Below are 15306 nucleotides of genomic sequence, written 5' to 3' on the forward strand. Positions count from 1 at the left end.
ACAGCGCAAAGATCCGCCCTAAAAGAACCACCCTAAAATCCCTGGCATCAGCTGCACTGTCCTGAAAGGAGGTCAGAGGCGGATAAGCCGGGATAAGGGATTGGGATGGAGCCACAGCCCGTAGACCAGAGTCAGGAAGAGAGAGGAGCCAGGTGGGAGGCTGGGCAGCCTCCCTTGGGCCGGGGCCGGGGCCGGGCAGGGCACCCCGGGAGACGGGTGCTGCTGCAGTGCCTTCCTGTGGGCACTGCTTCGTGGCACTGCCTGTCACCAGGGCACTGTCTCGCTGGGGTATGCAGCAATCCCCCCTCCCTGCCAGGCAGGCCAGCATCACAAAGACCTTTCCCCCAAGGCACCACCACCAGTTCCGTGTGCTGCTGCGATTCCCCTGGGCTGGGCACTGCTCCCAGGAAGCCCGCACTGCTGCAGTGTCGTGGCTGATGCAGCTATTGCTTGCTTGACTGTCACCTCGTCCCCCTGCTGCCCCCACGCCTCCCGTGTGTGGTGTGGGGCAGCGCAGATAAGAATACATCCCCTCTCCTCCCTCCCTCTCCCTGGGTCCCGGCTGAGCGCCTGTGTTTATGTCAACACCTCAGGAGATTGGGGGGGCTGTTCTGCTTTGAGGCTGGGTCTTTTCCCCAGCAGTGCCCAAACTGAGCTTTGCCTCCTCCCCACTACCACCCCCCTCCCCCAGGAAAAGCTCCATCCCGCAGCACCTCCCGGCAATGCCCTCGGGAGCAGCACCTATCCTGGTGGGCTGCCCCGCTCCTGCAGTTCCCTAGGTTCACATCTGAAATGGTGCTTGCCGGGGGTAGGGAAGGAGGGAGCACCTGAAATTAAAATATGAAAGAAAAGTGAGAAGGGTGGGGGTGAGGAGAAAGAGGTGGGAGGAGCAGGGGAGGAAGTGAGGGGTATTTAGTTGTTAATGCCGCTCACCGTGGTCCTCCTCAGCAGGGACCCCGAAGTGCGTGTGGGGTTTGGAGGGCACAGGGTGGGGGGCAGAAACATGCATGCGGTGAGGGGGGTTGCTGGCCGTGGGGAGACACTTACCTTCCTAGGGCAGGGGTGAAGGAGAGATTGAGACAGTGCTGGTAGAAAGAAGAGAGGACGAAGCTCAGGAGGGACGCAGGACCTCAAGGGGAGATGATGTGTCGTCTGAGCCGGCGGCGGCGGCGGCGGCAGGATGGAGCCGCCCCCGGTAGGGCCGGGACAGCAGCATGTGACCCGGAGCTGCGATGAGTCAGGATTTAGCAAAGCTTTGCAAACAGCACGTAGAGGATGGAGAGAGAAAGAGAGAGAGACAGACAGGGGATAGACAGAGACAGTCGAGGGTGAGAGAGCCGGGGAATAGCAGTGGGTGTGCAGGATAAACAATTCCAGTCACTCCAGGCTCATTAATTATTTTTATTCAAATCAAAAAACCTTGTAGGATTTTGGGGAGCCGTAAATCAAACCACAGAATCTGTAACTCTCCCCTCTCCCCTTTTTCCTCTCGGGCCTACTGAGAATAGAGTGTATGAGTGCAGTGACTGCAAAAACACTGCAATACCTTCAGGGCAGCTTCCAGGACCAGGGTGGGTAGCCTTCCTCTTTTCTCCAGGGGCAAAACGAGGTGAAGGTAGCTCTGCTACTTTCTCACTTTCCCAGCCACACACGTTGGGGAAGGCATCTTCGAATCTTGGCTGGCTCTGGGCGCAGGCATTAAAAATAGGGATCACTCAGTCACATCACCTTGGAGAGATCCCTCCATTTCCTGAAGAAGGAAAGAAGGAGAAGTTCAATGACTCCATGCCCAACTTCTTTTCCCCTTTCACCGCCCAGCTCTGCTAGCGGGGCTGGAAACGGCAATCGGGTTGCAATGCTGGCCATCACAATCAGGTTGGGAAGCCCAGTCTGTTTCAGGCTCCTATGCCCTTGGGACTGACCTCCCTCAGCCTTGTCCTCATGTAATCTAGAGGAGGAGAGGCTTAATCAGCATGTTTGATCCTCTCTCTTTCCCTTCACTTCCTTCTCATCCCCCCCGCATTCTGTTCTCACCTTTTCTTCATCCTGCCTTTTCTGACGGATTTTGTTTGCTTCTGCCTGCTCATCTTGCTCAAATAATTCCTTGTCGAGGCGTTGCAGGTGTGGCAGCAGGACCAGGACCTCCAGCCGGTAATTGGGTTCATCAGAGCATGGATTGTCCAACAGCACCAGTGCCTGCAGCATGGGGAGGACCTGCAGTTTTGCCACCTCCTCAAGGCTACTGATCCCATTGTTTCTGAAGAGGAGGAAGCACAAAGAGCAGGGAAAGAGACACATGTAAGTAGTGAGGTCCCTTCAGAGCAGTAAGCTGGCAAGACAGACAAAGCAAAACCTAGCAGCACGACAGACCATAGACCTTAGACCACAGACCTGTGCTCAAAGATCCAGATCTGTCTGCAGCTCCCCAGACTGATGAAGGGGTCTCTGGTCCCAACACAGAGCAGGGAGAACTCACCGTAGATTGAGGTACTGCAGGTACTTCATGCTACTACAGAATCCATCCAGGGTCTCGAGCTGGTTGTCACGCAGGTGCAGAGTTGTCAGCTGCCCTAGCTCCTCAAGGCCTTCAAGGCTTTGAATGGCATTCTGGGCCTGAGCACCAGGGAGGCAGGAAGAGAGGAGGAAAAAGGAGACACACAGGAGAGGGAGGAGCAGTTATTTCTGGCCTTTAAAGCTCTTTCTACCCTTCAGACACCCTACCACTCATAACACAGCCTTCTCCGAAGCTAGAGCAGGTTGCTCAGGGACTTGCCCAAATGGGTTCTAAGTATTCAGATTCAAGGACCAAAAGTTTGCTGAAACAGCATTTCCTATAGCATCACTTGGTGACTGAGACAAAACCACCCTCCACTGCCAGCACAGCACCCCCTCCCATGGCAGTGCCAAATCTGAGTCCCTAAGGCCTCAGAGAGTAACAGTGTGGAGGGGAAAGCACGGACCTGAGCCTGAAATAAGTGTATTTAAAGGAGAATAACCAGCGCTTCTCAGTCACATAGTCCATGTAGTCCAGGGATCTTCTAGTGCCAGCTGCTTCTCTTGTGGGGGAAATATATTACCAAGAACTCTCCTCTTCTACTCCTCTAGGAGCAGAAGCAGGCTGCATGTTCCTGAGAGAGGTTGCAGGGGGCAGGGTGTTGTTGGTTGGTTTAATTTTAAGCTTTTCCAGATATAATTGTTGTTGTCCATCCATAGGTGCACCTTCTTGCAACAAAACTGACAATCTTACAGCAGGAAGTTAAAAATTTCCCATCATTGAATTTCATTCACTTCACTGTGAGTTGTGAGACGGGGAAATACGAAGCTCTGCTTTTCAGCAATAGTTTCACAGCAGGATTTCGTGTGGAAAAGCCCACTAGAGGTCTCCTGCCCAGGGCCATGCTCACTGTAGTGCTAGCACCAATGCTAGGTCAGGCTGGTCACGCTCTGTGCAGCCGAGTTTGGAACATCCCTGATAACTACAACTTCCCTACCATGTTCCCTAGCCTGGAGCTGTGCTGGGCTTCACTTGCGATTGTGGGTCAGGGCTGCAGTCTCTAAGGATGCAGATATGTGAATGGAAAAGGGGGAGAGAGGTGATTTTTTGCGCTCTCCCTTCCTTGTTGGTACCCAGGCAGTGACGTGGCCAACATCACTGAGATTAGTAAAAGGGGCACGGGCTGAACTGGTGGGATAGGAGAACAGTTTAGGACTGGGTCACTCAGGAAAAGGACAGTTTGTAGAAAAGGAGGATTTTAATGGAAACTGGACAAAAGAAAGTCTGGACCAGCTGGGCAAAGTAAAGAGGGTAACACAAGAACAAAAAGAGGAATGTTGGAGATTTAGCAACGGTCATCTGAACAGATTTGACAGTCAGGAAGGTTTAGCACATTGTACCTTGGAGGAAATCAGGAGCTGGTGTGGGAAACAGGGTGGGGAGCTCACAGACCACTGGTCTGTAGAACGAACAGTAACCTCCCATTACTCTCACGTTCTTCATTATTTCAGTGTGAATAGTTTTAATGGCACTGGCCATGGAAGCACTAACAGGCCAATGCAGAGTGGATTTTTTTCAGTGTTGTGGGTTTTTTTTTCCTAAATCAAATAACATTCTGTATGACATCTTTAATTAAATGATCACATCATCACTTTACCTTAGATACCAGTTCTTCACATAGATGTGGTGCCATCATTTCCTACAGAAAGCTACTATAATACGTTGCCCCTGATTCTCTCTTCCCTTGCTGCATACCTGGCCTTGCTCTAGGTAGCCTTTGTCACCACTGCTGCACAATGACCAGGAGCTAACACAGCCCTACTGACAGCAGTGATCCTCAAACTGATACAAGTGCCACATGGTACGCAGACAGCTCTCATAGTCTTCCTGCTAGTAGGTATAACTTTCTTAATGCTAAATTTAATCTGCAACTATGGCATGCATTAACCAAGTTTGGTTCAGTTCCCTTAAATTTAACCCTTTGTCTTGAACCCTTGTCCTTCAGGCATCAGCTACATCTACCCATGGCTCAAGTAATACCAAAATCTTTATACAGAAAGCAAAGCACTGCTGGGAGAGATCTCCCTCCAAAATGATTTAGTGAGCAGGTTGGACATGAGAGCCAAATTCAAGTCCCAAAAGTTCCTGGGAAATGAGTCAGTTGTTTTAGTTTTAATAATCACGTCTTGCAATATGCCTGCTTCATACATGCAGCTCAGAAATTTCTCAATCATGCCAGGAACCTTCTTTAAATATAGGTGCTGTGTTTGCTTTCCTCCAATCATTCACTAAAGTGAATGGTTTTACTTCGAAAATCCGTATTGTATCTAGTGACTTATCCACTTCATTCTTTTTTCCAGCACCTCTAGTCCTAAAATCTCAGTTTTCTACCAGAAAATTGCAGGCAATCTCAGTAAGCAATCTTCTCTGTGTTTTCTGCCAGGGAGCCTTGATATAAAAGAAACCATATAGCTTTTCAAAGCCTTTGTCATCTTTAATTGCTTTTTAAGAGGTAGTGACTCAGGACACCTATCTAGTCTTTGCAAGCTGTAGCACTGTGTGATGCATGGGACTAAGCCATACATAGTTTCTTCACTTGCGTCTCTAGGAGGAAATGTTCCCTGAAGCAATTGTTTATGGTATTAGAAAATTGCTTCTCCTATCTTAGTTTCATTGCAGTGTTCAATCAGTTTCTTTTTTGGCAGCTGAAGGTGTGATTCATATAATTGTGCTGTTTTTAAACCAGTATTTTATTAGGCCCATCAGAGGAGAAAGAGGCATCCCCTCGCCCTGTCATCCAGAGCAAACCTGTTGCTTTCCCCACTGACCTCTGGAGGTCCCGGGACACATCGAGTACAGGCTTGCCTAACACTGCCAGAAGAGAATACCGCTTTCCTGTAGGAGGCCAGGAGGCAAGAACCTGACACACTGAACGTTGCCAGCTCCTCCACTCTCTGCAGAGGAATTACTGGTTAGTGGCTACTCCCTTCGCACTATCTGGGCAGACAGTGTAGAAGGAGCTACCCCAAAGAAGTGACTTTGTCTCTTTAGCTCTCTGAAATTATGCTGCTTTGAAGGGGACAGGCTCCTCCTCTCCTCCCACTGACTGGAGGTGCCAGGCTCTGCAGCAGCTCTGTCCCATTCCCCTAGCTGGCTGATCCCTTACCAGATAGAGGTTCTTGAGCTTGGGAAGATTGAGCCCTGCTGTGCTCTCTAGCATGTTTCCTCGCAGTTCCAGGATTTGCAGGCTGAACAATTGGCCGTGACTCAGGCCCAGAGCTGTCTGGATTTTATTTCCTGAGTGCCAGAGGAGGAAGAAACAATGAGAAAGTTAATCCCAAACCCAAAAAGAGCATCCTATGTGCACAAGAATGAAGAGAGGTGGTCTGTATCACCTTTCAGGCTGAGGTTGGCTAAGCGGGGGTGAGTAATGCCCTCCATATCCTTGATGCGGTTGTGAGCAAAGCTGATGATCTGGAGGTAGGACAGCTCCTGCATGCAGGCACTGGTAAGCAGATTCCCATCCACCTTCAGCCAAAGCAGGTGGGTTAGGCTGCTCAGTGGAGACAAATCTTGCAGCTTGTTCTCCGACAAATCCACATACCGCAGATGAATGAAGCATTCAAGGAGGCTGATGTCTGTCAAGTCCCTGTGGGAAGGAGGATGTGAATAAAACATCTCTCATATTTCCCCCTGCTACCAACTTTCAGTTTGCTCCTCACCACTGCTGGAGGGAGGGCATCCTCCTCTCCCGCTCCCCTGCTGTCCTAGGAAGCCTTGCTGGAAAGAGGAGGAAAAAGGGAAAAAAGTAGGCAATAGAGACAGGCCAAACAGCTTGTAAACAGGGCAAATGTTAAGATTGGACCTGCTTTCCCGGCACAGGGAGTGTTTATTCCCATTGAACTGTACCTGTCAGGAGAGGGCAGAACCAGAACCCAAAAGACGGTAAGTTCAGGGGGGTGGATCTGTTAGACGGTAGTGGCAAAACCAAGGACTGTGTGGAAGGACTTTGCTACTCGCAAAAAGCTGGTTGAGATACTTATGAGACCGCTGAAAGACACTGTCTTACTGAGGCCTGTCAGTTAGGTCTAGGGTTATGTGGGTGTATTGAGGGGGCTGAGGCTCCAAACTGTCCCCAGGCCATTGTGGCATTGTATTTACAAGTTAAAGGTTAGCAGTTAACAGGAGAGATGCTTAATGGATATTTCTCAAAGTGACTGTGGGGAGGTCACCCTGTTCAGGTCCCCCTAGGAGACCACAGTCCAGAGTGATGGGCAGGCTCCCCTCAAGCTAGGGGGACACCAATGTTCCCACCAGTTCATCTGGCCACAGTGGAGGCAGTCCCCAGCTCAGGGCTGAGGATGGACAAGTTATGCTGAGACACAGACTGGAAGCCAGCCAGCCATAGAACATAGCCTGGAAATGCTTCTGCCCCACACAGTCGGTCACTAGTGGCCTTATGGCACATCTGCTCAATGGCTACATAGATGCCCTGGGAGGAGGCTGCCTTCTCCTGGGGCAGGTGTTGCACACTCACTTGTGTTTGGCTTCAAATTTCACATAGGCGTGGGCCAGACCATTGCCGGTCTTACAGAGGAGAGAGAGGCCTTCCTTCAGGACCTCCTCCGTCAGGGGGCACGGGGCCAGCACCTGGAAGAGAAGGAGAGAGCAGAACGCCAGCGCTGGCTTAACCGCGCAGCCAGAGGGAGCTGAGGCCCCTCCCTCACCTGTTCTTCCTCCTCCTGCTCCGACAGCGCCAGCAGCTCCTCCTCCTTCTCTTCCTCCTCCTCCTCCCCCTCCTCCTGAAGGCCGTACGCCTCGCCGTCCCGCTCCTCGCCCTCCATCCTCCCAGGTCCCGCTTCCACCCCGCAGAGGGAGCTCCCTCAGGCCCGGCCGCTGCCGCCACCCGAACTGCGCGGGCCGCGGCGTCCCGCTGCCACGGAAACCGGGGAGGCGGGGCCCGGGTTTGCTGCCATAGAAACCGCGCTGAGCGACAGCGGCGTGGTGGGGTTTGTTGCTTCCCGCGCCAGTGCGGAGCGCGCGGGGCGGCCGGGCTGGCGGTGCTGCGGGCAGGTGTGAGATGGTGCAGGCACCCAGGGCCTCACCCTCCGGGCTTTCCCAGAGACACCCCTTCTCTCACCAGCATTATCCTTGTCCCCTGACTCTGGGCCTTCCTGCTCCCTCAAACGAGGCAAATGTGAGATCCAAAGTCTTGTCAGCTCTGAGTAAACTCCCCCCAAAAAGACTTACTGTACTTCACAGGCAGTGTTCCAGTTAGTGCGTCCCGCAGCTAACGCTCGATTTCCTGCAGCAACACCGGCGCTGCTGATTTGCTGTTCATTGGCCATCCAAGCTCCCTGTGGTTTCTTTTTTCATCATCCCGCTGGTAATACTACTCCCAGCTGGCCGCTTGTGTTACTTTGCTGCTCCGACTGCAATAGCTTGTCATTTTTGGTATTAAATTCCACGTGGAAAGCTCAGAGCATGTCTTACCTTCATCAGAAGCACTTTGTGATCCTACTCCCTTCGGAAGCGCTCCCGGCCCTCCCTAGCTGACTGACGTCGGCAGTTATTAGGAGTGTATCCAGAGAACTGAAGAATCATTGTGGTGGGAAAGGACCACTGGAGGTTGTCCTCCTATGCACCCCCCAGCTCAAAATGGGTCTGGCTTCAAAGTTAGGCTGGGCTGCACAGGGTGGTTGTCACTCAAGTGGCAAGCATCTCTGAGGAAAGACATTCCCTCTGGTAAATGTTTAATTAACATGTTGAGCAGAATCGGGCTCGGGCTCTGCATGAAACCTCCCACGACGTGATGTCCCAGGTGCTAGGAAGCGGCTTTTGGGGTACAATGTCCCAACCTACTGCAGGGGACACTGCTGCAGCCCTCTCCTCCAGGCTGGGGAGCCAGGGCGGGCCGAGGCTGCCAGTGCCCAGCAGACACCACTGGCATCTGCCCCGCTTTGGCACCCTTGGCAGGCGGGTGGCTGCGCCTGTGTCGGCTGCCAGCAGGGTCGGGTGGTTTTTTTACTGTCCAGGAACACTGCTCGGAGCTGATGGCCAGCAGTGTTTTATGGTTAGTACCAAAGTCCAAGGCCCTGCGCCCTTTCCCTCTGGTGCACTTTGCTCCTTCGCAGCCCCCAGGCAATGTCAGTGTTAAGATAAGCTGGTGCAGGCTGAGCTGGACACACGACTGTCAGACACGAGTCTCATGCTCCCCAGCTTGTGTGCCAGCCATCACCCTCCTGCAAAGCACTCCTCTGCGCTCAGGGTGGCGCGGCAAGCTGCACCCACATCCCCTGCCTCGTCCTGCTTGGCTCCCCAGCGCTGACCTCTCCTGTGCTACACTCGCCCCATTTGAATTCACTTCCTGGTCACTAACCTGCATATGATGTGATTTTCCCTCTACCCATAAAGCACTCGAGCTCCTCTTGCCTTTCCTTTCCAAGGCTTTAAAGAGCCCTTCTGCAAATCAGTGCTGGAGGAAAAGCAACGACATGCTTTTCTTCCTGTCCCTCATCCCTTTATGCTAAAGAACAGACTGGTAGAAGTCTTGTGTGCCTCTATGCACATATTTTATATGGTCTTACAACAGGAACATATGGCTCAATGGCCTTGTTTCTAGATGACTAAAGAACTTAGAAGAAACAAGAGAAATTCTAAAAGGAGACCCAAATCTTTGAAAGACAGAAATTTTATTTAGGTTAGATATTAAAAAAAAACCTAACTATACTCATCATTAAGGAGGCTATGTGCTAAAAGCTCACCTGCACACCCACAAAGGAGCACAGGGAGACAATGGCAGGAGAGGGAGCCCAAACAGCACCTGCAGGGCTGTTCCCAGTCCCACCCCAGGAGCCACCAGCCCACCAAAGGCCCATCTCGAGGAGGTCAGGGGAACGATGGCAGGCTGGAACCCAAATTACGGACTTAGCGGAAGGGATACCCTGTCCGGGCCCCTCCCAGGGCTGTCCCAGGGCAGCCTCAGCCCCAGCGCACCTTTAGGGCTGGGGAGGTCGCTGCGTACAGGGGTGTGGGACAGATGATGGGGTGCAGGGGAAGGTGCGTTTGGGGATTGCACAGGACTCATTAGGGGATGTTTAGGGGAGGAACCAAAGATGGGAAAAGGAATGGTTTAGGTGATTTGTGGAGGATCAAGTGTGGGAGAACAGAGTGATACAGGAATGAAAAGGGCCAGTCGTGTGTAAAAGGTTTGTGGTGATTTGGCCGTGACCTGCGCCTGACCAGCGCAGCCTGTCCCGTCTTCTCGTTAAACTCCTTTTGCACCTTGCCCTGGGCAAGGGACTCTCATCATCACACACAGGGGGTGCGTGGGGGCCTGGGTGCCAGTGGCTGGGACTCGTGCCCGTGGGGCAGCACCTGGTGTGGGTGTGTGGGTGAGTGTGTGAGTGGCAGTGAGGGTCCAGCTGGACCAGTGGCAAGGGGGCATGGGGGCCAGGAGTGGGCTGTGGCTGCCAGGGGGACCGGGGGAGTGCCATCCAGCTGCCAAAGAGGCTGGGGGGGCCAAAGCACCATGCAGGAGTTGGTTACTGGGCAACCAGAGAGACTGGAGAGACTGGGATCAAGAGGCAGCTACTGGGCACACTGACTGAGCACAGCTGCTGGAGAGAGCCACACTGTACATATGTGTGTGTATGAATATATATATATGTGTATATATAAAAATACACATATATTTATACACATGCTCAGTAGCATACACCTCCCTCCGGCTCAGCCAGGGGAGAAGGTGGGATGAGGCTGCTGGTGCTGTGTTCATGTGAGTGCTCTCTGTGGCCATCCATGTATATATATGGTATATATGTGTGTTTGTGTGTGGGCACGTACTGGGAATACAAGCTCAGCCTGGCTACTGGTTGGGGCTGAGGAGATGGAGCCGCAGCAGCCTCTGTCAGGCTGTCACACCAGGCACAATGCATTTTCCCCCAACAGCAACCCGTTTAAGATCCAACCAGAATTTGCAGTGAAGATCTGGCAGTATTTCCACTCCACAGAGCTGTGGTCCTTACAGAAAGCAGACAAAAAGAAGAAAACCAAGATCTAGCTCTCCTGCTGATGCAGGAATTATTTTCCATGAGTTTATTCATCATTAAATGAATGCTTTTATGCCTCTGTATTCTCCTCAAAGCAGCAAGATCAATGCTTATCTCCCATTTGTTTTTTTCTATGTAGGTCACCCTCCTGAGCTCTTGCCTAGCTCTGTGGGCAGGAGCAGGAGTGACAGCAGCATTGCAGCCCATGGCCGATCCCTGTGACCTGCTCCCAGCAGCCACAGGCACAGTCCATATACCTACCGAGTCACCACAGCTCTGGTCATGCTGCCCCACTGCCCTGAGGCACCAAAATATGGTCATGCCCCAGCAGCCTCTCAGAAACACTTGCTCTGGTTGTAGAAACCAGAGTTCCCAGGTTTTTTTTTTTTTTTTTTTTTTTTTTTTTACTTTGAAGTGTCCTCCCTTCCACATCACTCTGCACGCACCAAGAGCCATTAGCTGTAGTCACTGCTGCAGTCAGGCTCTTCCTTCTCAGGCCACCTCATATCCCTCCCTGTTCGACGGCCTTGCTGCCATCATGAGAGGTCCCCAGCAGTCATGCTCCTACACCCTATGCTTCCTAACAGCAGTTACTCCACCAGGACCCACTGCTGGTTCCAGCACCATTTTGGCATAGGCTGCCCCCCCACCCCTGGCAGATGCCCTGGCCCAGGCCCTCCCCAAAAGGCTTCAGCCAAGGAAGTGGCACGGCAGGAGCCAGGGAACAGACTTCTGCTTCCAGCTGGAAAGGGAATGCCCCTGAAGGGGCAGGGGGCCTCTTCTCCACCTGTCCCTTCCAGGCAGGAGGGAGGAACCCGGCAGCAGCACCCCAGCAGAAGAGGAAGAGCCACAGCACTGCTGGGTGTCCTAAAGTCTTCACCTCCTTGGCCCCTCACCCCCTGCCTTCAACCCCTCAGGTGACACTGGCAGGGCAACACACTGACAGCTGGAGTATCAGGGGAGGACTGTGGCCCAGCTGCAAGAACTACTGCAGACCCAAACCATGAAAGGGAAGAGGCTCTCTCAGATGTGCATTCACAGAGTGCCCCTTTGCGTGTCTGCTCCATACCACAGTACTGCCCATCGGCTCCCAAGGATACATGGCCTCAGAGCCAAGCTCCTCCTAGTGAGGCACTTCCTTTTTCATTACCCTTAGCGCTACCTACATGGCTGCAAGCAGGCAGCGAGCACAGCCTCAGCACATGGCCTAAAAAAACCTTCCCTGCATGAAGAGGGAGCTGCTCTGCTGCTCATTAAATGTGGAGCAAAGTCAATTACCAGTCCTTGCAGACAGAGTAAGGATGAGTACATTACCAAGTCTGCCTTGGAAAGACCAGCTCACTGGGACAGCCAGGTGCTCCAGCAGCCACTGGAATGGAGATGCACACAGAAAAGATGTGCATGTATCACCATAGGCCTAAAGAAGAGCTGTAACATAACAGAGCAAGGTGCTCAGGGCATGCTGCAGGTGAAACCTATGATAGCAAGATGCAGTTGAACTTGTACAATACATACTGGGGCAGTGATGGGCCTTCAAAACCCACACTACCTCCTCTGCAACCAGCTACCTCCAGCAAATTCTGTACACTGCTTGTCCCCTACCTGCTTCTGAATAAGATCTAGGACACACCTTTGCTTTTCCTTTTCTCATTTATTGTTCAGTATGGGACACAGGTGAGGTAAGACATCTCACAAGGGTCTAAGCTGACAGGCTCCTTGCTGATGGAGCTGAACAACACAAGGGACTGTAGTTCCTTTTTCCTTCCCCCAGCACCAGTCTCCTCCTCTCCCTGCAGCACTGCAGAGAAAGGGAGAGGCACTGGCCAGGTTGACTGTGGGCTCTTACAGGAGAAGAGGCAACCAAGGATTTTGCCAATTCAGAGGGGAGGCTGTCACGACTCTGCAGAGACAGGCTCCTGCTAACAGGACTCCAACATGGTGGTGGGGGTTAGCAGCACAACTAGAACAATGACCGTGGAGGGGGAAAGCCTCAGAAGAGGCCTCTGTATTGAGACGTGTGCAATGAAAGGTCCCTTCTTGCTTCCATTTCTTGCTCTTAACCACAAGGGACTGCTCCTCACAGGCTGCTTCAGTGTTTGGCATTGATAATATCCACAAACTCTGGCTTGAGAGAAGCTCCACCAACAAGGAAGCCATCCACATCATGCTGAGAGGCCAGCTCCTTACAGTTGCTGCCAGTGACCGAACCTAGGGAGGAAGCAGTATTTAAGGTCAGATGTGTCCAAATCTGGAAAATGGGGCCAGGGCAAAGGTAAAACCTGCAAGGTACTAGCCACCTCTTACTATGCAGACAGTAAGACTGTCTTCACATTTACCCAAACAAGCTAGTAGGTGGTTTTTCATGCTCTGACAATCTCGAGCTTCCTCACCAGCAGAGCATGCTGTACAACTACAGCAATAAGCAGAGAAACAAAGTGCTTCCTGTACTGGAAAGGAGCTTCAGACTCATTTACCTCCATAGATGATCCTAGTTGACTGAGCAACAGCATCAGACACATGGCTTTTCAGCCACCCCCTCAACTTCTCATGAACTTCCTGAGCCTGCAATGGAACAGAAAGAGTCCTACTGAGGGCTGAGCCATTCTGCTGCAAACAGTTCCCTTCCGAAGAAAAGAGAGAATCTCTTTCAGAGAATCTTTAGATTCTCTAAATCCTTTAGTCTTTAGAAAGAATCTTCAAGAAGATCTCGAGTGGGAATAGTCAGTTGGCCATTTAGTCAGCTGCCTTTCCCTTGCTCATACCTGTTGGGGAGTTGCAGTTTTACCAGTTCCAATAGCCCAAACTGGCTCATAGGCAAGAACCACTTTACTCCAGTCCTTCACATTATCTGGGGAGAAGGGAAGAGATACAGGTAAGCATAGTACTCCATGCTGGGAAAGGTAGAGCTGCAAAACTTTCTGGAACATGCAGGCCTTTCAACAACATGATCATGTTAATATTGTGTACGAACATTTGCAGCAACGTATCTGCAAGCCTTACAAGGAAGGCCAGAATGGCCATTACGGCCATTTTGTTAAGTGTCCAAAGCAGAAAAAAAGCACCCGTTTTCTTCCCTTACCAGCAATGGCCTTGGTCTGTTCAAAAACCACCTTCTCCGTTATGCCAGCTTCTCTCTCATCCAGCTTCTCTCCAATGCAGGCAATGACTCCAAGGCCCTCAGCTAGAGCATGAGCCACCTTCTGCCCAATCAACTAGGAATTGAAAAGAAACATGGCAACTGATAAGTCAGACCCACTCCTGTAGTCATATTTTAACTGCTCATCCCTCCAGCCTTTGCAGGCATATCTCAGCTGAACCATGTCTCCATTAAAGGGTCACTCACCTCATCAGACTCTCCAAAAACATGCCTTCGCTCTGAGTGCCCCAGGATCACCCATGTGGCTCCAATATCTTTGATCATTGCTGGGCTGAGGAGAAAGAAGATGACTCACACCTCTAGAAGAAATTCACAGCCCAGAGGCAGCCTGGCTTTACTCTCCACCATGGGCTCACCTGATCTCTCCTGTGAAAGCACCCTTTGGTACCTTGTAACAGTTCTGCGCTGCAACTCCAATCTTTGCATCAAGCTTCTGACGGGCAAAGTCAAGGTAGATGGAGGGGGCTCCACAAACCACCTCTGCAAGGCAAAGTTGGTTACCCTTGAGACAGGTTACTCCTGAGAAGGGCAGAAACTGTACCCAGCCACAGACCCCAAATGCCAGCCCCAAGAGGTCATCTCTCTCTCCCCGCCCCCAGGCGGGCTCAGCCTGCCCACCCTCACTGACATTTTACGGAACCTCAGCAGCAAGAATATCCCCGTTATGGGATGACTCAAGATCTGGTAAGAAGCCCATTCGCGTGGGCTGCCACGTCCCTCGACGCGTTCACAGGGGTGCCTTGGAAAGGGCCCAGCTGAGACACCGGGCGAGAATCCCACCCCGCTGCTGGGGCCTGGCTGAGCCGGGGCAAGCAGGCAGCATCGGGTGACGCTTGGCGTTGTAACCGGGTACGGCGGCGGGGCGGGGGCAAGGCCAAGGCCCCGCAGCATGCCCCGGAAGCGCAAATCGGCTGAATCAGGGGGGTCCGCACCGCCGGTCGCGGCGGCGACGGGAGCGGGAGCGCACGGGGCGGGGCGAGGGCAAGGCCGAGGGAGAGGCGCGGGGCCCGGTGGCTCGGCAGCGGCAACACCGGGACCCCGGATGCCCGCACGTGTCCGCCGGGCCCGCGGATCCGGTTTCGCGGGTATATTTAGCCCCGCCGCTGGGTTATATTTAGGCCCCCATCGCCCTCTGACATTTGCCGCTCCCCCGCCTGGGCCCGGGCCCCGGCCTCGCCAGGCCGTGAGGCGCCGCGCGGGACGTGCGCTACGTGCGGCCGCGCCCTCACCGGTGTCGGCGGAGAGCTTGGCGCCGTTCAGCGTGTGGATGAGCTCGCCCAGGCTCTTCCTGTCGCCGTTCATCTTCCAGTTGCCCCCCACGAAGAACTTCCTGGGCGCCATGGCCGGAGCGGGCAGACGCAGATGCCGCAGGAGACGCGAAGGTCAGCAACGACTGCGTCCGGCGCCGGCGCCCGTTTTTATCGCCCGGCAGCGGCCGGAGCCCCGCCCCCTTCCGCTGGCCCCGCCCCGCGCCCCAGCAGCGCCCCCCGCCGCCCAGCCCCGCTCTCGCGCGTCGCGGCCGGTGTGCGCCGTCGCCAGCGCAGGGAGCGCGCGACGCAGCGCGAGCGTCAAGCCGCACCATCAGTGCTCGCACCCCACGCCCA

At 53.2% G+C, this 15306-nt stretch overlaps 2 protein-coding genes across 2 annotated transcripts; both read right to left on the reverse strand.

Annotated features, from left to right (window-relative positions):
* Nucleotides 1-1711: 1711 nt before the first annotated feature.
* LRRC23 (leucine rich repeat containing 23) lies at nucleotides 1712-7338 on the reverse strand (the record flags this gene model as incomplete). The annotated part of the gene is made up of 7 exons (XM_082003521.1): nucleotides 1712-1750; nucleotides 2035-2257; nucleotides 2477-2613; nucleotides 5661-5791; nucleotides 5890-6143; nucleotides 7032-7144; nucleotides 7222-7338. 7 exons carry the CDS (start codon nucleotides 7336-7338, stop codon nucleotides 1712-1714), a joined length of 1014 nt encoding a protein of 337 aa, XP_081859647.1.
* Nucleotides 7339-12634: 5296 nt separating this feature from the next.
* TPI1 (triosephosphate isomerase 1) lies at nucleotides 12635-15111 on the reverse strand (the record flags this gene model as incomplete). Its single annotated transcript, XM_082013907.1, has 7 exons — nucleotides 14932-15111; nucleotides 14059-14182; nucleotides 13889-13973; nucleotides 13625-13757; nucleotides 13308-13393; nucleotides 13020-13107; nucleotides 12635-12753 (listed from the first exon to the last, which is right to left on the reverse strand). Exons 1-7 carry the CDS (start codon nucleotides 15041-15043, stop codon nucleotides 12635-12637), a joined length of 747 nt encoding a protein of 248 aa, XP_081870033.1. The 5' UTR covers nucleotides 15044-15111.
* Nucleotides 15112-15306: the final 195 nt, after the last annotated feature.

The sequence above is a fragment of the Phaethon aethereus genome (genome assembly GCF_964289735.1).
Source record: "Phaethon aethereus genome assembly, chromosome: 1".
NCBI lineage: Eukaryota > Metazoa > Chordata > Aves > Phaethontiformes > Phaethontidae > Phaethon > Phaethon aethereus.